Genomic DNA, 27,253 nt, shown 5'->3' with positions numbered 1-27,253 from the left:
ACCACACCTTGAGTATTGTGTGCAGCTTTGGTTGCCTTACCTGAGGAAGGACGTTCTTGCCATGGAAGGAGTGCAGCGAAGATTCACCAGACTGATACCTGGGATGGCAGGAATGACGTATGAGGAGAGATTGTGTCGATTAGGCTTATACTCACTGGAGTTTAGAAGATTGAGAGGGGATCTCATCGAAACCTATAAAATTCTGTCAGGCCTGGACAGACTAGATGTAGGAAGGATGTTTCTGATGGCCGGGGAGTCCAGAACCAGGGGTCATAGTATAAGGATAAGGGGTAAGCCATTTAGGACTGAAATGAGGAATTTCTTCACCCAGAGAGTGGTGAACCTGTGGAATTCTCTGCCACAGAGGGCGGTGGAGGCCAGTTCATTAAGTATATTCAAGAAAGAGTTGGATATATTTCTTAAGGCTAAAGGGACCAAGGGATATGGGGAGAAGGCAGGGACCGGGTACTGAATTTGGATGATCAGCCATGATCTCATTGAATGGCGGAGCAGGCTCGAAGGGCCGAATGGCCTACTCCTGCTGCTATCTTCTATGTATCTACGTGTCCCCCCAGGGTTCATGAACCTGCTCCCCGAGCTCGGGGTGTGAGTGGCCCGCGTCCCCCCGGGGTTCATGAACCCGCTCCCCGAGCTCGGGGTGTGAGCGGCCCGCGTCCCCCCGGGGTTCATGAACCCGCTCCCCGAGCTAGGGGTGTGAGCGGCCCGCGTCCCCCCGGGGTTCATGAACCCGCTCCCTGAGCTCGGGGTGTGAGCGTCCCGCGTCCCCCCGGGGTTCATGAACCCGCTCCCCGAGCTCGGGGTGAGCGTCCCGCGTCCCCCCGGGGTTCATGAACCTGCTCCCTGACCTCTCACCTGATGTGTCAGCGGCTACTGCCAAGGGCCGCGCATGCTCAGCTCACCTTCTGTTCCGGTTTAAACGTCAAGCCCCTCCCCTCTCACACTCCGATTGGTTGGAGGACCCGCCGCCCGCTCGGTCCTCCAGCCCCGCCCTGCTCTTCCTATTGGTCTGGAGCTCCCGTCAATCACCCGGGCAGTGTGAGCTGAGCATGCGCGGACCTTGGCAGCAGCCACTGATACATCAGGTGAGAGTTCAGGGAGCGGGTTCATGAACCCCGGGGGGACGCGGGACGCTCACACCCCGGGCTCAGGGAGCGTGTTCACGAACCCCGGGGGGACGTGGGCCGCTCACACCCCGGGCTCAGGGAGCGTGTTCACGAACCCCGGGGGGACGTGGGCCGCTCACACCCCGAGCTCAGGGAGCGGGTTCATGAACCCCGGGGGGAGGCGGGCCGCTCACACCCCAAGCTCAGGGAGCGGGTTCATGAACCCCGGGGGGACGCGGGCTGCTCACACCCCGAGCTCAGGGAGCGGGTTCATGAACCCCGGGGGGAGGCGGGCCGCTCACACCCCAAGCTCAGGGAGCGGGTTCATGAACCCCGGGGGGACGCGGGCTGCTCACACCTCGAGCTCAGGGAGCGGGTTCATGAACCCCGGGGGGCCCGGGGCCGCTCACACACCGAGCCCAGGGAGCGGGTTCATGAACCCTGGGGGGACGCGGCTGCTCACACCCCGAGCTCAGGGAGCGGGTTCATGAACCCCGGGGGGACGCGGGCCGTTCACACCCCGAGCTCAGGGAGTGGGTTCATGAACCCCGGGGGGACTCGGGCCGCTCACTCCCCGAGCTCGGGGAGCGGGTTCATGAACCCCGGGGGTACGCGGGCTGCTAACACCTCGAGTGCGGCCCCAAGCCCCATTATTAAAACACTCAACATTATCCGCTTCACAAGCACCCGGGGTGGGCCTCAGGCCCCGAACAAGAGCCTCCGGGCTGGGTGTTTGCCCCGAGCGGGGCGGCAGCTGCGGGGCTTTCTCCCGGTGACAGGCCCGGGGTAACCGCCGCCATCTTGAGAAGCTCAGGGGGCAGCAGGGCGCATGCGTGGCCCCCTTGACCAGGAACCAGGAGGAGAGAATCTTGTCAATTTCTATCCTGGACACACAGTGATGGCTTTTGTAAACTCCTTTTACAGGCTGTGAGAAGGGCAGCATTTACACACCGCAAACTGAGACCAAACATCACATCAAGATCTGACAGAGAGTCACTCCATTCATCAGGACCTGAATATCATCGGCTTCTGAATATGGAAGGAGAAATGTTTGTCTGTTCTGTCTGTGGGGAAAGATTTCAATCAGTGTGACTGGAAAAGCACCGAGACTCTCACACCCGAGTGAGTGTTCCAGTGCACTGACTGTGGAAAGAGCTTTAACCAGTTACACAGCCTGAAAAATCATCGCACCCTTCACAGTGAGGAGAAACCATACACGTGTTCTGTGTGTGGGCGAGGCTTTAACCGATCGTCCAACCTGGAGAGACACAAGGACAGCCGCACCACAGGGAAACCGTGGAAATGTGGGGACTGTGGGAAGGGATTCAGCTCCCCGTCCCGACTGGAAACTCATCGGCGCATTCACACCGGGGAGAGGCCGTTCACCTGCTCTGTGTGTGGGAAGGGATTCAGTCAGTCATCACACCTTCTGACACACCAGCGAGTTCATACTGGGGAGGGGCCATTCAGTTGCTCTCATTGCGGGAAGAGATTCGGGCAGTTATCTAACCTCACTGACCACCAGCGAATTCACACGGGAGAGAGGCCATTCAGTTGCTCTCAGTGCGGGAAGAGGTTCGGGCAGTCATCTAGTCTCACTGACCACCAGCGAGTTCACACTGGGGAGAGGCCGTTCACCTGCATTGTGTGTGGAAAGGGATTTGCTCGATTAGCCAACCTCTCTAAACACCAACTTGTTCACATTGAAAAGAGACCTTTCAAATGTTCTGAGTGTGAGAAGAGCTTTAAAAGCACAAGAGATCTACTGACACACCAACACACTCACACTGGGGAGAAGCCGTTCACCTGCTCTGTTTGTGGGAAGGGATTTGCTAATTCATCCAACCTGCTGACACACCATCGAGTTCACACTGGGGAGAGGCTGTTCACCTGCTCCATTTGTGGGAAAAAATTCATTCAGTCATCCTACCTGACACACCAGCGAGTTCACACTGGGGAGCGGGCGTTCACCTGCTCCGTGTGTGGGAAGGGATTCAGTAATTCATCCACCCTGCTGAGACATCAGCGAGTTTACACTGGGGAGAGGCCATTCACCTGCTCTGTGTGTGGGACGGTATTCATTCAGTCATCCCACCTGCTGAATCATCAGCAAGTTCACACTGGGGAGAGACCGTTCACCTGCTCCGAGTGTGGGAAGGGATTCACTCGGTCATCCCACCTGCTGAAACACCAGCGACTTCACAAGTGACTGCAGGGGTTGGATTCTGTTGTTATTGCTGCTGTTAATCATATCCAGGACTGAATCTTGTTCATTCTGACAGTTGGGGTTTGTTTCTGCTGTATATAACTTCTATAACTGGGCTGGAGTTTAATATTCTCGATAAACGTCAAATAATTCAGTTTTGTTTCAAACACGCAGTGTGTCGAGTATTTGTTTCCTCCAAGATGAGAGGAGATGAACAGAACTGGAAAATATTGGAAAACTAACAGATTTTTAAGCAACGTTTTCCATTTCTGATGAAGGGTCATTGACCTGAAACATTAACTCTGTTTCTCTCCCCACGCTGCTGCCTGACCTGCTGAGTGTTTCCAGCATTTTCTGTTGTTGTTTCAGATTTCCAGCATTCACAGTATTTTGCTACAGAAAATCATCTGGTGGATGCTGATTCGCTCAATTCCTTCAAGCGAGAGCTGGACCTGTTTCTGGCTGGGGCGGAGATCACCTCTTACAGAAGGTTGGTATTGCAGGGATTTCATAGCCAGTGTGATCTCCTGGACTAGTTGCGATCACCTAGATGGGTCGGACAGGAATCGGGAAGATTTTTTTGGCCTGGGTTTTTACCTGTATTTTTGCCTCTCCCAGGAGTTCACGTGATTTCGGGAGAGGTGGAGTGTATATATTGTGATACACAAGGTATCGCCAATGTGTGGGACTGGCTGGATGGACCAGAGGGTCTTTACCTGTTCCTCATTGTTCGGATCTTCCATTCACTAATCTGGTCTTTCAAAGGTGGGGCTTTTACCCAGCATTCCCCGCAGTGGGGAATGTGCCGCACCCAGACTGCAGGAGCCCAGTGCGCAGGTGCGGTACTGGACTATGTTTGGAGCAAGCGCAGTAAGTGTACCGGGGAAGGACAGAGGTTGGACACTGGGTCCTTGCAGCGCGGAATAGACGGCGAGGCGGAGCGGAGTAATGGACCGGCAAGTGGGCGGGGCGGGTTCATAAACAACTGGAGAAGGCCGCAAGTACCGGATAATAACTCGAGGATCCCGCATTTGCAGCTACGGGACTTTTTCCGGGTGACTGGCCCAGGTTAACGATCGCCATCTTTGTGCAGCAAAGCGGAAAGATTCAGTGCGCCGCCATCATGATTCAAAACGTATCAGAGCGACTGCGCGGCCATCTTAGTATAGGAAGATAAAGGTTTCACAGTCTGTTCCCAGCCGGGACCCAGTGCCCGGGTGAGAGAATCATTGCTTCATTTATTTTACCCTTATTCTCCACACACAGCGTCACGATCTGACAGAGTCAGTCGATTGATCAGGACCAGACTATCATCGACCTTCGAACGTGGATGAGAAATGTTTTAACCAGTTACACAGCCTGAAACAACATTGCACCATTCACAGCGGGGAGAAACCGTATACAGAAGAATTCATAAGAAGCAGTAATAGGCCATACGGTCCTTCGAGCCTGCTACATGTTCTGTGTGTGGACAAGGCTCCAATTGATCGTCCAACCTGGAGAGTCGCAAGTATACCTGCACCACGGAGAAACCGTGGAAATGTGGGGACTGTGGGAAGGGATTCAATTGCCCGTCTCAGCTGGATAACATCAATGCACTCACACCAGGGAAAGACTGTTCACCTGCTCCGAGTGTGGGAAGAGATTCACTCGTTCATCCAACCTGCTGATGCACCAGCACATTCACACCGGGGAGAGGCCGTTCACCTGCTCCATGTGTGGAAAAGGATTTAATCCATCATCCAACCTTATGATGCACCAGCGCATTCACACTGGGGAGAGGCCGTTCACCTGTATCTGTGTGTGAGAAGGGATTCACTAATTCATCTGAGCTTCTGATACACCAGTGAGTTCACACTGGGGAGAGGCCGTTCACTTGTTCCGTGTTTGGGAAGCGATTCACTCAGTCATCCAACCTGCTGAGACACCAGCGAGTTCACACTGGGGAGAGGCCGTTCACCTGCTCCGTGTGTGGGAAGGGATTCACTCGGTCATCCCACCTGCTGACACACCAGCGAGTTCACAAGTGACTGCAGAGGTTGGATTCTGCTGTTATTGCTCCTGTTAATTGCATCCAGGACTGAACCGTGTTCATTCTGACAGTTCAGGTTTGTTTTTGCTGATGTTAAACTCCAGCCCAGTTATAGGGGTTATTAATATTCTGGATATATGGCTGATTGTCTTGTTGGGTTTGCAGTGTCTCTTTAAGAACCGCTGTCTGATTTTGCCCCTTAATTCAGGGACTCTCATCAGAAATTTGTTTGCAATAAAATTATGAACTTTTACTTCAATGCTAAATTGAGCTTTGGTACAAAATCTACAATTCAATATCTGAAAGGTTTCACTGATTAACATCTCCAATTAGAAAGTGCTGATTAATCCTCGCTGACAGTTCTCACTGACTTGAAGATTACACACAGTGGCATCTCCATTATCCAGCAGAAAGAAGGGGAATGGGAATTGGTGGATAATCGAGAGTCCCCAAATGTTGCCCCTCCCGTCTGGTACAGCAATCCCCTCGGCATGGGAATGGAGACAGTACGCAGTACTCCAGGTGTGGTCTCACTAATACCCTGTACAGTTGTAGCAGTTTGAGAGTGATGTAGTCCAATCTAAAACTAAGCTCTTCAATCTAAACAGAGGAAACAACAAGGGTATGAGGGACAAATTGGCCATGGTAGATTGGGAGACTACACTAAAAGGTATGAAGGTGGACATACAATGGCTAACATTCAAGGAAATAATGCATAATTTGCAACAAACATATATTCCTCTAGGGCATAAAAACCCAAAAGGAAATGTGATCCAACAAAAGAAATTAAAGCTAGCATTAAGTCAAAGGAGGAAGCTTATAAAGCTTCCAGAAAAAGTGGTCAGCCTGAGGATTGGGATCTTTTTAGAAATCAGCAAAGGGGGACCAAGAAATTGATAAAGAAAGGGAAAATGGAATATGAGCACAAACTAGCAAAAAATATAAAAACGGACTGTAAAAGCTTCTATAGGTATGTGAAAAGGAAAAGACTGGTGAAGGTAAATGTAGGTCCTTTACAGTCAGAGATGGGAGAATTTATAATGGGGAATGAGGAAATGGCAGGGAAATTAAATAAATACTTTGTTTCTGCCTTCACGGAGGAAGACACAAAAAACCTCCCAGAAATACAAGAAAACTAAGGGTGTGGCAAGAATGAGGAACTTAAAGAAATTATTATTAGTAAAAAAACAGTACTAGCAAAATTAATGGGACTAAAAGCTGATAAAGCCCCAGGACCGGATGACCTACATCCTAGGGTTTTGAAAGAGGTGGCCATTGGGATAGTGGACGCATTGGTTGTCATCTTCCAAAATTCTATAGATTATGGAATGGTTCCTGCAGATTGGAGGATAGCAAATGTAACCCCACTATTTAAGAAAGGAGGGAGAGAGAAAACTGGGAACCTCAGACCTGTTAGCCTCACATCAGCAGTTGGGAAAATGCTGGAATCTGTTATAAAGGATGCAATAACTGGGCACTTAGAAACTAATAGTAAGATTGGGCAGAGTCAACATGGATTTATGAAAGGGAAGTCCTGTTTGACAAACCTATTGGAGTTCTTTGAGGTTGTAACTAGTGGAGTAGACAAAGGGGAACCGGCAGATGTGTATTTGGATTTTCAGAAGGCCTTCAATAAGGTCCCACACAAGAGGTTGGTGAACAAAATTAGGGGTAATATACTAGCATGGATTGAGAATTGGTTAACAGACAGAAAACAAAGAGTAGGGATAAACGGGTCCTTTTCAGGATGGCAGGCTGTGACTAGTGGGGTACCGCAAGGATCGGTATTTGGGCCCCAGCTATTCACAATCTATATCAATGATTTGGATGAGGGGACTACATGTAACATTTCCAAGTTTGCTGATGATACAAAGCTAGGTGGCAGTGGCAGTTGTGAAGAGGATGTGAAGAGGCTTCAAGGGGATCTCGACAGGCTCAGTGGGTGGGTGAGAACATGGCAGATGGAATATAATGTGGATAAATGTGAAGTTATCCACTTTGGTAGGAAAAAACAGAAAGGCAGAGTATTTATTAAATGGTGAAAGATTGGGGAATGCAGATGCTCAAAGGGACCTGGGTGTCCTTGTACATGAGTCACTGAAAGTGAATGCGCAGGTGCAGCAAGCCATTAGGAAGGCAAATGGTATGCTGGCCTTCATTAGAAGAGGATTTGTGTACAGGAGTAAAGAAGTCTTACTCCAATTATATAGGGCCTTGGTGAGACCACACCTGGAGTACTGTGTACAGTTCTGGTCTCCTTACCTAAGGAAGGATATACTTGCCATAGAGGGAGTGCAATGAAGGTTCACAAGATTGATTCCTGGAATGGCGGGACTGTCGTATGAGAAGAGATTGAGTAAACTGGGCCTGTATTCTCTTGAATTCAGAAGAATGAGAGGGGATCTCATTGAAGCATACAAAATTATTACAGGACTTGATAGGGTGGATGATGGGAGAATGTTTCCCTTGGCTGGGGAGTCTAGAACCAGGGGCCACAGCCTCAGGATAAAGGGTAGGCCATTCAGGACTGAGATGAGAAGAAATTTCTTCACACAGAGGGTGGTGAATCTTTGGAATTCTCTACCCCAGAGGGCTGTGGAGGCTGAATCATTGGGTATATTCAAAACAGAAGTAGATATATTTCTGACTAGTAAGGGCATCAAGGAATACGGCGATCGGGCCGGTGAATCGAATTCAGGCAGAAGATCCGCCATGATCTTATTGAATGGCGGAGCAGGCTTGAAAGGCTAAATGGCCCACTCCTGCTCCAATTCTTATGTTCTTATAAGACCTATGCATGGAGGCAGAGGCCATGCCTGAGGTACTAAATGAGTACTTTGCATCTGTCTTCACCAAGGAAGCAGATGCTGCCAAAGTCATAGTGAAAGAGGAGGTAGTGGAGATACTGGTTGAGATAAGAATTGATAAAGAGGAGGTACTAGAAAGGTTGTCTGAACTTAAAGTTGATAAGTCACCAGGACCTGATGGGATGCATCCTCGGATGCTGAGGGAGGTTAAGGAGGAAATCGCAGAGGTACTGGCCATAATCTTCCAATCCTCCTTAGATACAGGGGTGGTGCCAGAGGACTGGAGAATTGCAGATGTTACACCCTTGTTCAAAAAAGGATGTAAGGATAAACCCAGCAGCTACAGGCTAGTCAGTTTAACCTCAGTAGTGGGGAAGCTTTTGGAAATGATAATCAGGGACAAAGTTAACAGTCACTTGGAGAAGTGTGGATTAATTAAGGAAAGCCAGCATGGAATTGTTAAAGGCAAATAGGTTTAACTAACTTGATCGAGTTTTTTGATGAGGTAACAGAGAGGGTTGATGAAGGCAATGCGGTTGACATGGTGTACATGGATTTCCAAAAGGTGTTCGACAAGTGCCACGTAATAGGTTTGCCAGCAAAGTTGAAGCCCATGGAATAAAAGGGACAGTGGCAGCATGGATATGAAATTGGCTAAGTGACAGAAAACAGAGAGTAACGGTGAACGGTTGTTTTTCGGACTGGAGGAAGGTATACAGTGGTGTTCCCCAGGGGTCGGTACTAGGACCACTGCTTTTCTTAGACTTGGACTTGGGTGTACAGGGCACAATTTCAAAATGTGCAGATGACACAAAATTGGAAGTATAGTGAACAGTGAGGAGGATAGTGATAGACTTCAAGAGGACATAGACATGCTGGTGGAATGGGCGGACACGTGGCAGATGAAATTTAACGCAGAAAAGTGTGAAGTGGTACATTTTGGTAGGAAGAACGAGGAGAAGCAATATAAACTAAAGGGTACAATTCTAAACTGGGTGCATGAACAGAGAGACCTGGGGGTATGTGTGCACAAATCGTTGAAGGTGGCAGGGCAGGTTGAGAAAGTGGTTAAAAAAGCATACGGGATCCTGGGCTTTATAAATAGAGGCATAGAGTCAAAAAGCAAGGAAGTTATGATGAACCTTTATAAAACACTGGTTCGGCCTCATCTGGAGTATTGTGTCCAATTCTGGGCACCGCACTTTAGGAAGGGTGTGAAGGCCTTAGAGAGGGTGCAGAAAAGGTTTACAGGAATGATCCCAGGGATGAGGGACTTCAGTTACATGGATAGACTCGAGAAGCTGGGGCGGTTCTCCTTAGAGCAGAGAAGGTTGAGAGGAGATTTGATAGAAGTGATCAAAATCATGAGGGTTCTGGACAGAGTAGATAGAGAGAAACTGTTCCCATTGGCGGAAGGGTCGAGAACCAGAGGACACAGATTTAAGGTGATTGGCAAAAGAACCAAAGGCGACATGAGGAAAAACTTTTTTACTCAGCGAGTGGTTAGGATCTGGAATGCACTGCCTGAAAGGGTGGTGGAGGCAGATTCAATCACGGCTTTCAAAAGGGAATTGCAGGGCTATGGGGAAAAGGCGGGCAGTGGGACTAGCTGAAGTGGTTTCGCAGAGAGCTGGCACAGGCTCGACGGGCCGAATGGCCTCCTTCTGTGCTGTCACCATTCTATGATTCTATATATGTCAAATAAATCAGCTTTGTTTCAAACACAATGTGTTGAGTCCTTGACGTCTCCAAGATAAGAGGAGACTATTTGATGTCCTCTTACTGACTGCTCCATTTTTGGGCCTTTTCTCCTTTCTAATTATTTCAGTTCTGATACCTTCGGTTACTCTCATGGACCAGTCCCAGCTCCCCATACATTCCAGAGTGCCTCTCCCAGCCTTGGTATCCAGGGAAGGTCTCGGTAACACACCCGGGATCACTAAACACAAAACCCAGTCTGTTAATCACTTTCAGCTACTGGACTTAGCGTGTGACCCACAGCAGCTCTCTCACCTTCGATGTGTGATTAGTGCATCATGCCTCAGAGCCTGATTTTAAATTTAAATCCACTTAGAAAATGTATTTCACAAAATACGAACAAATAAACACGTCACGGCCTAATAATCCAGCTCTATGTTCACAGGAGGAAGCCTGTTATCTAACTCCTGGAGTGGACAAAATAATGAAAGATCCCAAATGTAAGAGTCCCTCGAATCCTTTGTTAATACCTTTCAAATCCTGAACGGTTCCTGCCTTATTCTAGAATTCCCCATCCCTGTGGGAGTCGATTTTGGTTAAAAACTACTAATTGGAAATATCTTTCTTTCAGGTGTTTCAAGCTGACCAGGTCCTTCTCTCAGAGAATCTCCAAGGAGACTCTTTGATTTAAACACAGCTCCCCCCTCTTTTATATCCGGGATTAGTTACCGGGAATTTGAATACTTGACCATTCAAATTTAAAAGGACCCTTCAATGATATACAGATTGAACCAATCGCACAGCTCTGGTGTGGAAGACTGCTAATGTGGTACCCTTGTTTAAAAAGGGAGAAAAGGATAGACTGAGTAATTAGAGGCCAGTCAGCCTAACCTCGGTGGTGGGAAAATTATTGAAAATAATTCTGAAGGACAGGATAAATCTTCATTTAGAAAGACACGGATTAATCAAGAATAGTCAGCATGGATTTGTTAAGGGAAGGTTGTGTCTGACAAATTTGATTGAATTTTTTGAGGAGGTAACGAGGATAGATGAGGGTAGTGCATTTAATGCAATGTATATGGACTTTAGCAAGGCTTTTGTTAAGGTTCCACATGGCAGACTGGTCACGAAGTTAAAAGCCCATGGGATCCAGGGCAAAGTGTCAAGTTGAATTCAAAACTGGGTCGGAGACAGGAAGCAGAGGGTAATGGTAGATGGGTGTTTGTGTGACTGGAAGGCTGTTTCCAGTGGAGTTCCGCAGGGCTCAGTACTAGGTTCCTTGCTTTTTGTGGTATATATCAATGATCTAGACTTGAATATAGGGGGTATGATTAAGAAATTTGCAGATGATACTAAAATTGGCTGTGTGGTTGATACTGAAGAAGGAAGCTGTAGACTGCAGGAAGATATCAATATCAATAAGTTGGTCAGGTGGGCAAATCAGTGGCAAATGGAATTCAATCCGGAGAAGTGTGAGGTAATGCATTTGGGGACGGCTAACAAGGAAAGGGAATACACATTAAATGGTAGGACACTGAATAGTGTAGAGGAACAAAGGGACCTTGGAGTGCATGTCCCTTTATCAACTTGTCCTCCCACTTTTAAAGGTTTGTGTATCTGAACCGCTTGGAGGTTTTAGAGACATTAACATAACATGGTTAAAATACATTAGCATAAAATGTCTGATAGAATGTGTATTTTGGGAAAGAGAAGTTTAGTCTGAGTTAGAAACTCAAACAGGTGTTTCACTGCAGACAGGTCGCCATGGCAACACTGATAAGACATTCCATTCACTGAATCGACTGATTGGAATCTGTAATCAGATCAGGGGAAAGAACAGGTTTTGTCTGTTGTTAACCACAATATAAGCTTAAACCAGAGTGAGTAATAGAATAGATTAGATTATAATGTGTGATGTTTATACCTATAATTGTGAAACTATAAGAAATAACATAATTAACAGCAGGCAGGGTAGTTTAGGGAAAAATGAGAAAATTACTGAAGAAAAGTAACAGCTGGGAACCAGGGAATGTGTCTTTTCCTCGCTTCCTGCCAAAACCCAGAGTCCGGTGCCAGAGATGGATCACTGCAGGGTATAAAAGTGAGGGGATGCTGATGTAAGGGGGCAGTCGGGACTGGAGACACCGGAGATCAAGCTCAGGGTGCCTGAGGTTCCATCCAGCGGGCAGACCTTGTGTAAGTTACCGTGGACACGCAGGACTTGCATGTTTACCCTGATTGAGGATCAATATAAGGTACAACAGAAAATGCTGGAAAAACTCAGCAAGTCAGGCAACATCCGTGGAGAGAAATTTGAGTTGACGTTTCGGGTTTGACCCTTCTTCAAACCCGAAACGTCAACTCAAATTTCTCTCCACGGATGTTGCCTGACTTGCTGAGTTTTTCCAGCATTTTCTGTTGTTATTTCGGATTTCCAACATCTGCAGTATTTTGCTATCAATATAAGGTACGGTGGAGGACAGAGAATCTGCTCATCTTATATTTCTTAGTAAGGTGTTAAAGTTGCTGAGACTAGACTCTCGAACCTGCTAATTAATAAGACAAGGCATTAGCTAGAATCTTACACCTCCTTTACTGTTCTGCTGCTCTACTGCTTTTAAAGCTTTTCCATTTAATATACTTTTCCTACTATTGTCTTCCTCCCAAAATGTATCAGTGGTAAATTTCATCTGACATCTACCTGCCCCATTTACTAACCTGTGTATATTCACACTGAAGTCACTTAACATTATCCGCCTCCCCACAACTACCCGCCAGTTTAAGACACAAACTCCGGGACAACCAGGAAGTGCTGGGAAATCCCCAGCGAGTCAGGGAGCGTCTGTAAATGAAGGTGAAATGGTGACTGGTCAGGGAGCGTCTATAAATGAAGGAGAAATGGAGACTGGTCAGGGAGCGTCTATAAATGAAGGAGAAATGGAGACTGGTCAGGGAGCGTCTATAAATGAAGGAGAAATGGAAACTGGTCAGGGAGCATCTGTAAATGAAGGAGAAATGGAGACTGGTCAGGGAGCATCTATAAATGAAGGAGAAATGGGGAATGGTCAGGGAGCGTCTGTAAATGAAGCTGAAATGGAGACTGGTCAGGGAGCGTCTGTAAATGGAGGAGAAATGGTGACTGGTCAGGGAGCGTCTGTAAATGAAGCTGAAATGGTGAGTGGTCAGGGAGCGTCTGTAAATGAAGCCGAAATGGTGACGCATTAGGAGCGTGTAAAGAAGTAGAAATAGTAAACAGTTAGGAGGACATAGATGGACTGGTGGAATGGGCAGACACATGGCTGATGTAATTCAGTGCAGGGAAGTGAAAAGTAATGCATTTTGGAAGGTCGAAAGAGGAATGGCAATATAAACTAAATGGTACAGTTTTAAATCGGGTGCAGGAACAGAGAGACCTGGGATTGTATGTGCACGAACCATTGAAGATGGCAGGACAAGTTAATTGTTAAAATAGCATACGGGATCCTTGGCTTTATTAACAGAAGCATAGAGTACAAAAGCGAGGAAGTTATGCTGAACCTTTATAAATCTCTAGTTCGAGTATTGTGTCCAATTCTGGGCACCACACTTTAGACAAGACCTCAAGGCCTTGGCGAGGGTGCAGAGGAGATTTACTCGGATGGTGCCAGGGATGAGGGGGTTCAGTTATCTGGAGAGACTGGAGAAGCTGAGATTGTTCTCCTTCAGGCAGAGAAGGTTAAGGGGAGATTTAATAGGGGTGTACAAAATTATGAGGGGTTTTCATGGAGTTGATAGGATAGTAGATGTTTCCACTGGCAGGAGGGTCGGTAATCAGAGGACACAGAGTTAAAATAATTGGGCAAAAAGCCAGGGGGAGATGGGGAGAGACTTTTTTAATCAGTGACTTGTTGTGATCTGGAATGCATTGCCTGAAAGTCTGGTGGAAGCAGATTCAATAGTAACTTTTTAAAGGGAATTGGATAAGTACTGCCCAAGGAATATTTTCCAGTCTATGGGGAAAGAGCCGGGCAGTGGGACTAATTGAATGGCTCTTTCAGAGAGCAGCACAGGCACGATGGACCGAATGGCCTCCTCCTGTGCTGTATGATTCTGTGAAATGGTGATGGTCAGAGAGTGTCTGTAGAAGAAGGTGAAATGGAGAGTGTTCAGGGAGAGCCCAGCACCAAATCAGGGAGATATTACAGATGGATAGGAGGGGCCGGAGTGTTGGAAAGAGCGGGAGAGAGCACAGACACCCAGCCAGAGACGACAGCTTCAGGGGAGGAGAGGGAGGAGAACCAGTGAGTGTAGAACTGAACCCAGCCAGAGTCAGCACCTTCAGGGGAGGAGAGAGAGGGGAACCAGTGAGTGTAGAGCTGAACCCAACCAGAGTCAGCACCTTCAGGGGAGGAGAGGGAGGGGATCCAGTGAGTGTAGAACTGAACCCAGCCAGAGTCAGCACCTTCAGGGGAGTGGAACCAGTGAGTGTAGAACTGAACCCAGCCAGAGTCAGCACCTTCAGGGGAGGAGAGGGAGGGGAACCAGTGAGTGTAGAACTGAACCCAGCCAGAGTCAGCACCTTCAGGGGAGGAGAGGGAGGGGAACCAATGAGTGTAGAACTGAACCCAGCCAGAGTCAGCACCTTCAGGGGAGGAGAGGGAGGGGAACCAGTGAGTGCAGAACTGAACCCAGCCAGAGTCAGCACCTTCAGGGGAGGAGAGAGAGGGGAACCAGTGAGTGTAGAACTGAACCCAGCCAGAGTCAGTACCTTCAGGGGAGGAGAACCGGAGAGTGTAGAACTGAACCCAGCCAGAGTCAGCACCTTCAGGGGAGGAGAGGGAGGGGAACCAGAGAGTGTAGAACTGAACCCAGCCAGAATCAGCACCTAGAATTGCCTGTTCTGAATTTCTATCCTGTACTTACAGTGATGACTTTTGAAAACTGCTTTTACAGGGTATTAGAAGGGGAGGATTTGCAGACAGGAATCTCAAACCAAACATCACATCATGATCTGACAAGAGTCACTCGATTCATCAGGAACTGAAAATCATCAACCTTTGAATGTAGACAGAGAAAAGTTTTAACCAATTACACAGCCTGGAAAAACATTGCACCATTCACAGCGGGGAGAAACTGTACATGTGTTGTGTGTGTGGATGAGGCTTCGACTGAACATCCAATCTGGAGAGAGACAAGGACACCCGCACCATGGAGAAACCGTGGAAATGTGGGGACTGAGGGAAGGGGCTTAATTAACCATCCCAGCTGGAAACTCATCAACACAGTCACACTGGGGAGCAACCGTTCACCTGCTCAGTGTGTGGGAAAGGATTCACTCAGTCATCCGACCTTCTGACACGCCAGCGAGTTTACACTGTGAAGAGGCCGTTCACCTGCTCTGTGTGTGGGGCGGGATTCACTAATTCTTCCCACCAGCTGAGACACCAGCGAGTTCACACTGGGGAGAGGCCGTTTGCCTGCTCCATGTATCGGAAGGGATTCACTCTGTCATCTCACTTGCAGACACACCAGCGAGTTTACACTGGGGAGAGGCCGTTCACTTGCTCAGTGTGTGGGGAGGGATTCACTAATTCCTCCCACCAGCTGAGACACCAGCGAGTTCACACTGGGGAGAAACCGTTCACCTGCTCCATGTGTGGGAAGGGATTCACTCAGTCATCCAACCTGCTGAGATACCAGCAAGTTCACAAGTGACTGAAAGAGTTGGATTCTGCTGTTATTGCTGCTTTTAATCACAACCAGGACTGAAGCATGTTCATTCTGACAGTTGGGTTTGTTTCTGCTGATGTTAATAACCCTATAACTGGGCTGGAGTTTAATATTCTGGATATATAGCAGACTGTGATCTCGGGGCTGCAGTGTCCCTTTAAGAACTGCTGTCTGATCTTTCCCCTTAATTCAGGGACTCTTCAGAATTTAGTTTCCAATAAAATCATTAATTTTACTTCAATCCTATATTAATCTTTGGTACAAATCAGTGTCTGAAAGGTTCCATTGATTAACATCTCCAATTAGAAAGTGCTGATTAATCCTCGCTGACAATTCTTACTGACTTACACATTACACACAGTGGCACCTCCATTATCCACCAGAAAGAAGGGGAATGGGAATTGGTGGAGAATCGAGAGTCCCCAAATGTTGCCCCTCCCGTCTGGTACAGCAATCCCCTCGGCACGGGAATGGAGACAAGTCCAATTCAAATAACGGGCTGAGTTTAATCTCTCTGGGCCTGTGGGGTTGGTTTATATCAGACAGGAGGAGATTGGTGTCAGTGACTGTGGGGTCAGTTTATATCAGACAGGAGGAGATTGGTGTCAGTGACTGTGGGGTTGGTTTATCAGACAGAGGATAGGAGCAGGAGTAGGCCATTCGGCCCCTCAAGTCTGTTCCGCCATTTAATGAGATCATGGCTGATCATCCAAATTCAGTACCCTGTCCCTGCTTTCCTCCCGATATCCCTTGATCTCTTTAGCCTTAGGAAATATATCTAACTCCTTCTTGAATATATTTAATGAATTGGCCTCAACTGCCTTGTGTGGTAGAGAATTCCACAGGTTCACCACTCTCTGGGTGAAGAAATAGAAACATAGAAGATAGGAGCAGGAGTAGGCCATTTGGCCCCTCGAGCCTGCTCCGCCATTCAATGAGATCATGGCTGATCATCCAAATTCAGTACCCTGTCCCTGCCTTCTTCCCATATCCCTTGATCCCTTTAGCCTTAAGAAATATATCTAACTTCTTCTTGAATATATTTAATGAATTGGCCTCATCTGCCTTCTGTGGTAGAGAATTCCACAGGTTCACCACTCTTTGGGTGAAGAAATTCCTTCTCATCTCTGTCCTAAATGGCTTACTTCTTATCTTTAGACGGTGACCCCTGGTTCTGGACTCCCCCACCATCAGGAACATCTTTCCTGCATCAAGTCTGTCTAGTCCTGTTAGAATTTTAGAGATCCCCTCTCATTCTTCTAAACTCTAGTGAATATAAGCCTAATCAACCCAATTTCTCCTCGTCATTCCTGCCATCCCAGGTATCAGTCTGGTGAATCTTCGCTGCACTCTCTCCATGGCAAGAACATCCTTCCTCAGATAAGGCGACCAAAACTGCACACAATGCTCAAGGTGTGGTCTCACCAAGGCCCTGTACAACTGCAGCAAGACATCTTTGTTCCTGTACTCAAACCCTCTCGCTACGAAGGCCAACATACCATTTGCCTTCTTAACCGCCTGCTGCACCTGCATGCTTACCTTCAGCGGCTGGTGCACAAGGACACCCAGGTCTCGTTGCACTTTCCCTTTTCCCAATCTATTGCCGTTCAGTTAATAATGTCTTCCTGTTTTTGCCACCGAAGTGGATAACCTCGCATTTATCCACATTGAGCAGATGCATGGCAAATGCAGTATAATCACCCAACCTGTCCAAATCAGACAGGAGGAGATTGGTGTCAGTGACTGTGGGGCTGGTTTATATCAGACAGGAGGAGATTGGTGTCAGTGACGGGACATAAGAACATAAGAAATAGGAGCAGGAGTAGGCCAATCGGCCCCTCAAGCCTGCTCCACCATTCAATAAGATCATGGCTGATCTGATCCTAACCTCAAATCTTCTATCACTCTCCATCCCACCCGAACCCATGTGATCTCCCGGGAGAGGCGAAAAACCAGATAAAAAACCCAATGGCCAATTTGGGAGAAAAAATCTGGGAAATTCCTCTCCGGCCCATCTAGGCGATCGAAACTCTTCCAGGAGATCACTCTGTCCCTATATTTTCTACAGTACTTAGCTTCTGTAAAGGCGATCTCCACCCCAGCCAGGAACAGGAATAAAACCATCTCCTGAAATATAACACAGAATTAGAACACAAGAAGTAGGAGCAGGACCAGGCTACACGGCCCCTGGGCCCGCTCCACTACCCACAGGGCCATGACCATTCTGAACCTAGACTCGCGTACAATTTCCTGCCCGCTCCCCGTAACCCTTCATTTCCTTTACTTCTAGGAAACTATCTATTTCTGTTTTAAATTTATTTAATGATGTAGCTTCCACAGCTTTCTGGGGCAGCAAATTCCACAAACCTACCACCCTCTGAGTGAAGAAGTTTTTCCTCATCTCAGTTTTGAAAGAGCAGCCCCTTATTTTAAGATTATGCACCCTAGTTCTAGTTTCACCCATCATTGGGAACATCCTCACCGCATCCACCTGATCAAGCCCCTTCACAATCTTATATGTTTCAATAAGATCACCTCTCATTCTTCTGAACTCCAATGAGTAGAGTCCCAATCTACTCAACCTCTCCTCATATGACCACCCCCTCATCCCCGGGATTAACCGAGTGAACCTTCTTTGTACTGACTCGAGCAAGTATGTCTTTTAAGTATGGACACCAAAACTGTATGCAGTATTCCAGGTGCTGTCTCACCAATACCTTGTACAACTGCAGCAATACCTCCCTGTTTTTATATTCTATCCCCCTAGCAATAAAAGCCAACATTCCATTGGCCTTCTTGATCACTTGCTGCACCTGCATACTAACTTTTTGAGTTTCGTGCACCAGGACCCCCAGATCCCTTTGTACTACAGTACTTTCCAGTTTCTTGCCATTAAGATAATAACTTGCTCTATGATTTTTCCTGCCAAAGTGCATAACCTCACACTTTCCAGTATTGTATTCCATCTGCCAAATCTCTGCCCACTTACTTAGCCTGTCTATGTCCCTTTCCAGATTTTTTATGTCCTCCTCATTCACTACTTTCCATCCCATCTTTGTATCATCTGCAAACTTTGATATGTTACACTCGGTCCCCTCCTCCAAATCGTTAATATAGATTGTAAAGAGTTGGGGACCCAGCACTGACCCCTGCGGAACACCACTAGTTACTGGTTGCCAGTCTGAGAACGAACCATTTATCCCAACTCTCTGCTTTCTGTTAGAGAGCCAATCCTCCACCCATGCCAGAATATTACCCCCAATCCCGTGATTTTTTTATCTTGAGCAATAATCTTTTGTGTGGCACCTTGTCAAATGCTTTTTGGAAGTCTAAATACACTACATCCACTGGTTCCCCTTTATCCACCCTGTATGTTACTTCCTCAAAGAACTCAAGCAAATTTGTCAAACATGACTTCCCCTTCATGAAACCATGCTGAGTTTGTCCTATTAAATTATGTTTATCCAAATGTCCCGTTACTGTCTCCTTAATAATGGACTCTAACATTTTACCAACCACAGATGTTAGGCTAACAGGTCTATAGTTTCCAGCCTTCTGCCTACTACCCTTTTTAAATAAGGGTGTTACATTAGCAGTTTTCCAATCTGCCGGGACCTTTGCTGAGTCCAGGGAGTTTTGGAAAATTATTACCAATGCATCCACAATCCCTACCGCCACTTCCCTCAAGACCCTAGGATGCAAGCCATCAGGTCCAGGGGATTTATCCGCCTTGAGTCCCATTATTTTACTAAGTACCACTTCCTTAGTGATTGTAATCGTATTTAGCTCCTCCCCCCCTAGAGCCCCCTGTTTGTCCTGTGTTGGGATATTCTTAGTGTCCTCTACCGTAAAGACTGATACAAAATAATTGTTCAGCATTTTTGCCATCTCCATGTTTCCCAGCATTAATTTCCCGGTCTCATCCTCTAAGGGACCAACATTTACTTTAGCCACCCTTTTTCCTTTTATATAACTATAGAAACTTTTGCTATCTGTTTTTATATTTTTTGCTAATTTACTTTCATAATCTATCTTCCCTTTCTTAATCAATCTTTTAGTTATTTTTTGCTGTCTTTTAAAGACTTCCCAATCTTCTATCCTCCCACTAGATTTGGCTACCTTATATGCCCTTGTTTTTAGTCGGATACTATCCTTAATTACTTTACTTAGCCACGGATGGCTATCTTTTCTTTTACACCCTTTTTTCCTCAGTGGAATATATATTTTTTGGAAGCTGTAAAATAACTCCTTAAATGTACACCACTGATCATGTACCGTCGCACCCTTTAATCTATTTTCCCAGTCCACTCTAATCAATTCCGCTCTCATACCTTCATAGTCTCCTTTATTCAAGCTCAGCATGCTTGTTTGAGATACAACCTTCTCACCCTTTAATTGAATATGGAATTGAACCATGTTATGGTCACTCATTCCAAGGGGATCCTTTACTAGGACATTTTTAATTAATCCCGTCTCATTACACAGGACCAAATCTAAGGTTGCTTGCACCCTGGTCGGTTCAGTTACATACTGCTCAAGAAACCCATCCCTAATACACTCAATGAACTCATCCTCAAGGCTGCTCTGCCCAATTTGATTTGTCCAGTTAATATGATAATTAAAATCCCCCATAATTATAGCTGTTCCCTTATTACAAGCCTCAACTATTTCCTGATTAATACTCCATCCAACAGAGTTGCAACTGTTCGGAGGCCTATAGATTACGCCCACTAGTGTTTTTTTCCCCTTATTATTCCTTATCTCCACCCAAACTGTTTCACTATCCTGCTCCTTTGACCCAATATCATTTCTCTGTATTATAGTGATTCCTTCCTTTATTAACATAGCCTCCCCTCCCTTCCTGCCTGCCCTTCCTGATTGTTAAATAACCTGGTATGTTTAATTCCCAGTCATGGTCACCCTGCAGCCATGTTTCTGTAATGGCCACAAGATCATACCCATATGTCGTTATTTGTGCCGTTAACTCATTCATTTTGTTACGAATGCTACGTGCATTTAGATAAAGAACTTTCAAATATGTTTTGTAACACTTAGTTCCTGTTTTTTCCCCTTTTAGTACTTTACTTTTTACTCCATACTTTCTGTCCCTTCCTGACACGTTCTGTTTTTTAATTCCCCCACTGCTACCTAAATCTATGACCTTCTCCATTGTCATTTCTATTATTTGCTCTCTAGAAACCTCCCCCCCACTAATTAGTTTAAAGCCCTCTCTACAGCCCTAGTTATATGATTCACCAGGACTCTAGTCCCAGCACTGGCCAAGTGGAGTCCGTCCCAATGGAACAGCTCCCTCCTGTCCCAGTACTGGTGCCAGTGTCCCAAGAAGCAAAACCCATTTCTCCCACACCAGTCTTTGAGCCACACATTTAACTCTTTAATTTTATTTATCCTAGCCAAATTCGCTCGTGGCTCAGGTAATAACCCAGAGATTATTACCCTTGAGGTTCTGTTTTTTAATTTGACCCCTAGCTGCTCATACTCCTTTAACAGAACCGTCTTCCTTGTCCTATCTACATCGTTTGTACCAACATAGACCACGACAACTGGATCCTCCCCCTCCCACTCCAAGTTTCTTTCCAGCCTAGAAGAGATGTCCTTAACCCTGGCACCGGGCAGGCAACACAGCCTTCGGGACTCCCGCTCTTGACTGCAGAGAACCCTATCTATCCCCCTAATGATACTATCCCCTACCACTACAACATTTCTTTTTACTCCCTCCACTTGAATGGCCCCCTGTACCATGGTGCTGTGGCCAGGTTGCTCATCCTCCCTGCAGTCTCCGCTCCCGCCCTCACAGGGAGTAAGAACCTCGATCCTGCTTGACAAGAGCAAGGGCTGTGGCTCCATCAACACTGCCTCCTGGATCCCTGTACCTGCCTCACTCGTAGTCACACCGTCCTGTCCCTGACTACGGATTACATCTGCATTAATTAATTTCATAGGTGTGACCATCTCCTGAAACATAGAGTCCAGGAACTTCTCCCCCTCCCTGATGTGTCGCAGTGTCTGAAGCTCGGTCTCAAGCTCTTTAACATGGAGCTTGAGTTCCTCTAGCAGCAAACACTTATCGCAAATGTAATGACCGTGAGCCTCAATGGGGTCCACCAGCTCCCACATTTTGCAACAGTGACACATCACCTGTTCACCCATATCTATGTAATTAATTAAATTTATTATTATTATTTATGAAGACCCTCTGCCCCGATATAGATGATACTATTACACCACTATTCAATAGGACTTACCAACTTAAAGGAATAAAAGAGAAGGAAGAAAATCAACCAACCAGCTGATCACCAACCTCCTCCTTGAATACTGTCTGTGGGGCCTGTTTGGTTGACTCGTCTCGCTGCTCCGCTTCCGCAGTGCTGTCTAAGCCTGGGAGTGGGTGTTGTATCTGTGTGTTAATAGAGACACTGAAGGCAGGAGTTGGTTTCACAGGTGTTTACTGAACAAAGTCTGGAGGTGAACTATCTGATACAACACAATATACAGGCTTATATAGCCCGAGTGGCCATTACCGGCATTACAGTACACAGGGGGCTCTTAAAAGCACATACACTACAATTCCTCCCCTTATAGCCAACCAGTACACAATATTTTAAGTAATCATTAATTACATGTTACAAGAACAATAATCTACACATTGCTGCTGTTAATCAATTATAAGTCAGTCTCTCTGGAGGCTTCCTGACTCGGTCCGGATAACGCCTCGGTGGTGTAGTAGTTTCTGGTGGTGGTGTAGGTTCTTTTCGCAAGGCTGATTCGGCTTGAATGCCAGTGTCGGGTTCATCTGGTTCCAGTATCACCGGATCGGAGGTAGATACTATGGGTATCTCTACTTCATCATTAGGCGTATAGAGTTGTGGTGTAGGTTGTCCCTTTTCGGATGACTCTATGATCTGGTCAGCATGGTGCCTTATTATGCTTTCTCCAATGTCCGCGGTTTACATTAGCGGTCCTAGTCGTGTGCAAATAGTTCCAGGCTGCCATTTCTCGGTACGGTAGTCCCGGGCCAAAACTTGTTGACCTATCTGGAAGGTTCTAGTTGGCCTTTCATTCATGCCTTGAAATTGCCGGTTCTCCACGTCCCTTCTGATGTTTGGCTTGATCAAATACAGCCGGCATCTTAGGCTTCGATTGAAGAACATCATGGCGGGAGTTTGGTTTGTAACCATATCTGTTGCATTCCTGTATGCAAACAAGAAGTTATCTACCTTATGCTGAAGTTTTATGTCTTCATTACCCATGGCCTTTATGGCCTTCTTGAAGGTCTGGACAAACCATTCAGCCAATCCATTGGTGGCGGGATGGTATGGGGCGGACGTGTAGTGTTTAACCCCATTGTTTTTTAAGAACTTCCTGAATTTTTCGGACACAAATTGCGGTCCATTATCAGAACAGATCTGTTCAGGCAGCCCATTCCTGGCAAATATGGTCCTTAATACTGTGATGGTTTTTTCCGTGGTGGTGGAGGACATCTTTATTACCTCCAGCCACTTGGAGTGTGCATCAACCGCGATTAAGAACATTGAGTCCATAAATGGACCAGCAAAGTCGATGTGTACCCTTTGCCATGGAGATGAGGGCCACTCCCATGGATGTAGAGGGGCTTGTGGTGGAGCGTTTTGGACCGTCTGGCATCCTAGGCAGCTCTTGGTCATTTCTTCGATGTCTCCATCGATACCTGGCCACCATACAAATGCCCTGGCTAGGTTCTTCATTTTCACTCCACCCAGATGCCCCTCGTGAAGCTTCTTTAGCACTTTATCCTGGAGTTTGGGTGGAATCACCAATCTGGATCCACACATCAAGGTTCCTCAGCACACTGACAGCTGTTCTCTTTGCAAGAATGCTGGCAACAGTGGTTCGCCATTTGCTGGCCATCCCTTCACGGTTAAATCGTAGACACGTGAGAGTGTCGGGTCATTTCTCGTTTCCCTTTCAATGGCAGAATTTGTTACTGGTAGACATTCCACTATGGTAGAGTGGAACATCTCCACTGGGTCTACTGTAGGTGCCTCTTCTGCCGTTGGCAACGGTAGGCGCGATAAACCGTCAGCATTCCCATGCTGTTTTGATCCTTTGTATTCTATGTCATATTGGTGTGCCCTAGAAAAAGGGACCACCTCTGTAGCCTTTGCGCTGTCATAATGGGAACACACTTTTTAGGGTTGAATATGGAGATGAGGGGTTGATGGTCAGTCAACAAGGTAAATTTTAGTCCGTGTAGGTAATGGTTGAATTTCTTCACTCCCCATACCAGGCTGAGTGCTTCCCTGTCGATTTGGACATAGTTATGCTCAGCTGAGTTCAATGAGCGTGACGCAAAAGCTATCGGCCACTCCGAGCCATCAGGGAATCTATGCGATAATACCGCTCCTACGCCGTAAGGGGATGCATCGCACGCCAGTCTGATTGGCAGTGATGGGTTGTAATGAGCCAAAACTTCCTTGGACGTGATTAAGTCTTTGCACTTATGGAAGGCATGTTTACAGTCTTCGCTCCATTTCCAAATTACTCCTGTTTGTAGCAGTTCATTAAGAGGGTGCAGACAAGTTGATAAGTTCGGTAAAAATTTATGATAGTAATTTATCAATCCCAGGAACGACCTTAATTGTGAAACATTTTCAGGTGCTGGGGCTTTTATGACCGCTTCAATTTTGTCAGGTGACTTATGCAACCCTTCCTTATTAATTATGTGGCCACAATATGATATTTGTTTCTGGAAAAATTCGCACTTGGGGCGATTTGCTCGCAGGCCCCGTTCTCTCAGCCTAGTAAGCACCTGCTCCAAATTGGCAAGGTGCTCGTTGTCATTTTCTCCTGTTACAAGGATGTCGTCTAGGTAGCATTGAGTCCCTGGAATCCCTTGGAGGACTTGCTCCATAGCTCTTTGCCAGATAGCTGGAGCTGATGCTACTCCGAAAACCAGTCGATTGTACTGGTAGAGGCCTTTGTGTGTATTTATCGTGAGATACTTTTTAGAGGCCTCTTCAACCTCCATCTGTAGATATGCCTGTGCCAATTCAATTTTGGCGAAACGTTTCCCTCCGGATAGTGAGGCGAAAATATCTTCTACCCTCGGAAGAGGATACTGTACCGTGTGAAGGACCGGGTTTACAGTCACCTTGAAGTCTCCACAGATGCAAATTTTTCTCTGTTCTTCAGATTTATCATTATTCAACGTTTTCCTCATGACCGGGACGATGGGTGTTGCCCGCTCGCTCCAATCTATCTTGGATAATACGCCTGCCTTTTCCAAATTCTCCAGCTCTGCCTCGACTGCTGGACGAATTGCGTATGGCACCGGCCTTGCCTTAAAAAACTTGGGAATTGACGCATCTTCCACTTTTATTGAGGCGATGATGCCTTTCAAGGTTCCTAGTTTCTCTTGAAACACTTCCTTGGCGTTGGCCAAGATGTCTTTTAATTGTTCAGGTATGAATTGGGGGAAGGCCGATTTTAATATGATAAGGCAGGATCTGGCCAAATTGGACTGGGAGCAGCTACTTATAGGAAAATCCGCATCAAAACAGTGGGAGACTTTCAGAAGGGAAATAGAGAGAGTACAACGCCAACATGTTCCTGTAAAGGTCAAGGGTGGGACCAACAAGCAAAGGGAACCTTGGATGACAAGGGATATACAAAAATGCATTAGAAATAAAAGGGGGGCTTTTGGCAGTTACAAAAGACTAAAGACGGAAGAAGCCCTAGAGGAGTATAAAAAATGCAGGGGCATACTTAAAAAAGAAATTAGGAGGGCGAGGAGGGGCCATGAAATAACACTGGCGAGCAAAATAAAGGAAAATCCTAAGATGTTTTATAAGTATATTAAGGGCAAGAGGATAACCAGGGAAAGGGTAGGGCCCATTAGGGACCAAAGTGGCAATCTGTGTGTAGAGCCAGATGATGTAGGCGGGGTTTTAAATGAATTTTTTGCATCTGTGTTCACTATGGAGAAAGACGATGCAGACATAGAAATCGGGCAAGGGGGCTGTGACATACTTGAACATATTAGCATCGAGAGGGAGGAGGTGCTAGCGGTTTTAGCAGGCCAAAAAGTGGATAAATCCCCAGGCCCAGACGAGATGTATCCCAGGCTGCTGTGGGAGGCAAAGGAGGAGATTGCAGGGGCTCTGACACAAATTTTCAGAACCTCTCTGGCCACAGGGGATGTACCAGAGGACTGGAGAACAGCTAACGTAGTACCATTATTCAAGAAGGGTAGCAGGGATAAACCAGGGAATTACAGGCCAGTGAGCCTAACATCTGTGGTAGGGAAATTATTGGAAAAAATTCTGAGGGACAAAATTAGTCTCCACTTGGAGAGGCAAGGATTAATCGGGGATAGTTAGCATAGCTTTGTCAAGGGTAAATCATGTCTGACAAATCTGATTGAATTTTTCGAGGGGCTGACTAGCGGGGTGGATGAGGGAAATGCTGTGGATGTGGTTTACATGGACTTCAGTAAAGCTTTTGACAAAGTCCCGCATAGGAGACTGGTCAAGAAGGTAAGAGCCCATGGGATCCAGGGTGCCTTGGCGCGTTGGATCATAAACTGGCTGAGTGGCAGGAGGCAGAGGGTGATGGTCGAAGGTTGCTTTTGTGACTGGAAGCCTGTGTCCAGTGGGGTACCTCAGGGATCGGTGCTGGGTCCCTTGTTGTTTGTGATCTACATAAATGATTTGGATGAGAATGTAAAAGGTATGATCAGTAAGTTCGCAGATGACACGAAAATTGGTGGGGTGGTAAATTGTGAGGAGGAAAGCCTCAGGCTACAGGACGATATAAACGGGTTGGTCAGATGGGCGGAAAAGTGGCAAATGGAATTTAACCCTGAAAAGTGCGAGGTGATGCATTTTGGACGGACAAATAAGGCAAGGGAATACACAATGAGTGGTAGGACCCTAGGAAGTACAGAGGGTCAGAGGGACCTTGGTGTACATGTACATAGATCCCTGAAGGCAGCGGAACAGGTAGATAAGGTGGTTAAAAAGGCATATGGGATACTTGCCTTCATTAGCCGAGGCATAGAATATAAGAGCAGGGAGGTTATGATGGAGCTGTACAAAACGCTGGTGAGGCCACAGCTGGAGTACTGTGTGCAGTTCTGGTCGCCTCACTATAGGAAGGATGTGATTGCTTTGGAGAGGGTGCAGAGAAGATTCACCAGGATGTTACCTGGGATGAAGCGCCTCAGCTATGAAGAGAGGCTGGACAGGCTGGGGTTGTTTTCCTTGGAGCAAAGAAGGCTGAGGGGGGACCTGATTGAGGTGTACAAAATGATGAGGGGCATAGATAGGGTAGACAAAGAGGAACTTTTCCCCTTAGTAGGGGGGTCAATAACAAGGGGGCATAGATTCAGGGTAAGGGGCAGGAGATTTAGAGGGGATTTGAGGAGGAACTTTTTCACCCAGAGGGTGGTTGGAATGTGGAACTCAATGCCTGAAAGGGTGGTAGAGGCAGGAACCCTCACAACATTCAAGAAGCATTTGGATGAGCACTTGAAATGCCATTGCATACAAGGCTATGGACCAAATGCTGGAAAATGGGATTAGACTGGACAGGGATGGATGGGCGGCGCAGACACGATGGGCCGAAGGGCCTCTTTCTGTGCTGTAAAACTCTATGACTCTATGACTCTATAGGTATT

General features: G+C 46.8%; 1 protein-coding gene and 1 pseudogene across 1 annotated transcript; one reads left to right on the top strand and one right to left on the bottom strand.

The window, feature by feature from the left end:
• The window catches only part of LOC147118414 (uncharacterized), an 86,607-nt pseudogene that overhangs the window by 23,520 nt on the left and 35,834 nt on the right, over window positions 1-27,253 (bottom strand).
• Window positions 1,068-5,615, top strand: LOC147118415 (uncharacterized). Its single transcript, XM_085987014.1, has 3 exons — window positions 1,068-1,122; window positions 2,252-3,820; window positions 4,597-5,615. Exons 1-2 carry the CDS (start codon window positions 1,068-1,070, stop codon window positions 3,331-3,333), a joined length of 1,137 nt encoding a protein of 378 aa, XP_085843140.1. The 3' UTR covers window positions 3,334-3,820; window positions 4,597-5,615.

This window comes from Somniosus microcephalus, chromosome 4 (assembly GCF_052327205.1).
Source record: "Somniosus microcephalus isolate GS21.2 chromosome 4, FLI_Smic_1.0, whole genome shotgun sequence".
NCBI classification, from domain to species: domain Eukaryota; kingdom Metazoa; phylum Chordata; class Chondrichthyes; order Squaliformes; family Somniosidae; genus Somniosus; species Somniosus microcephalus.
This window is presented reverse-complemented; position numbering and strand designations above follow the sequence as displayed.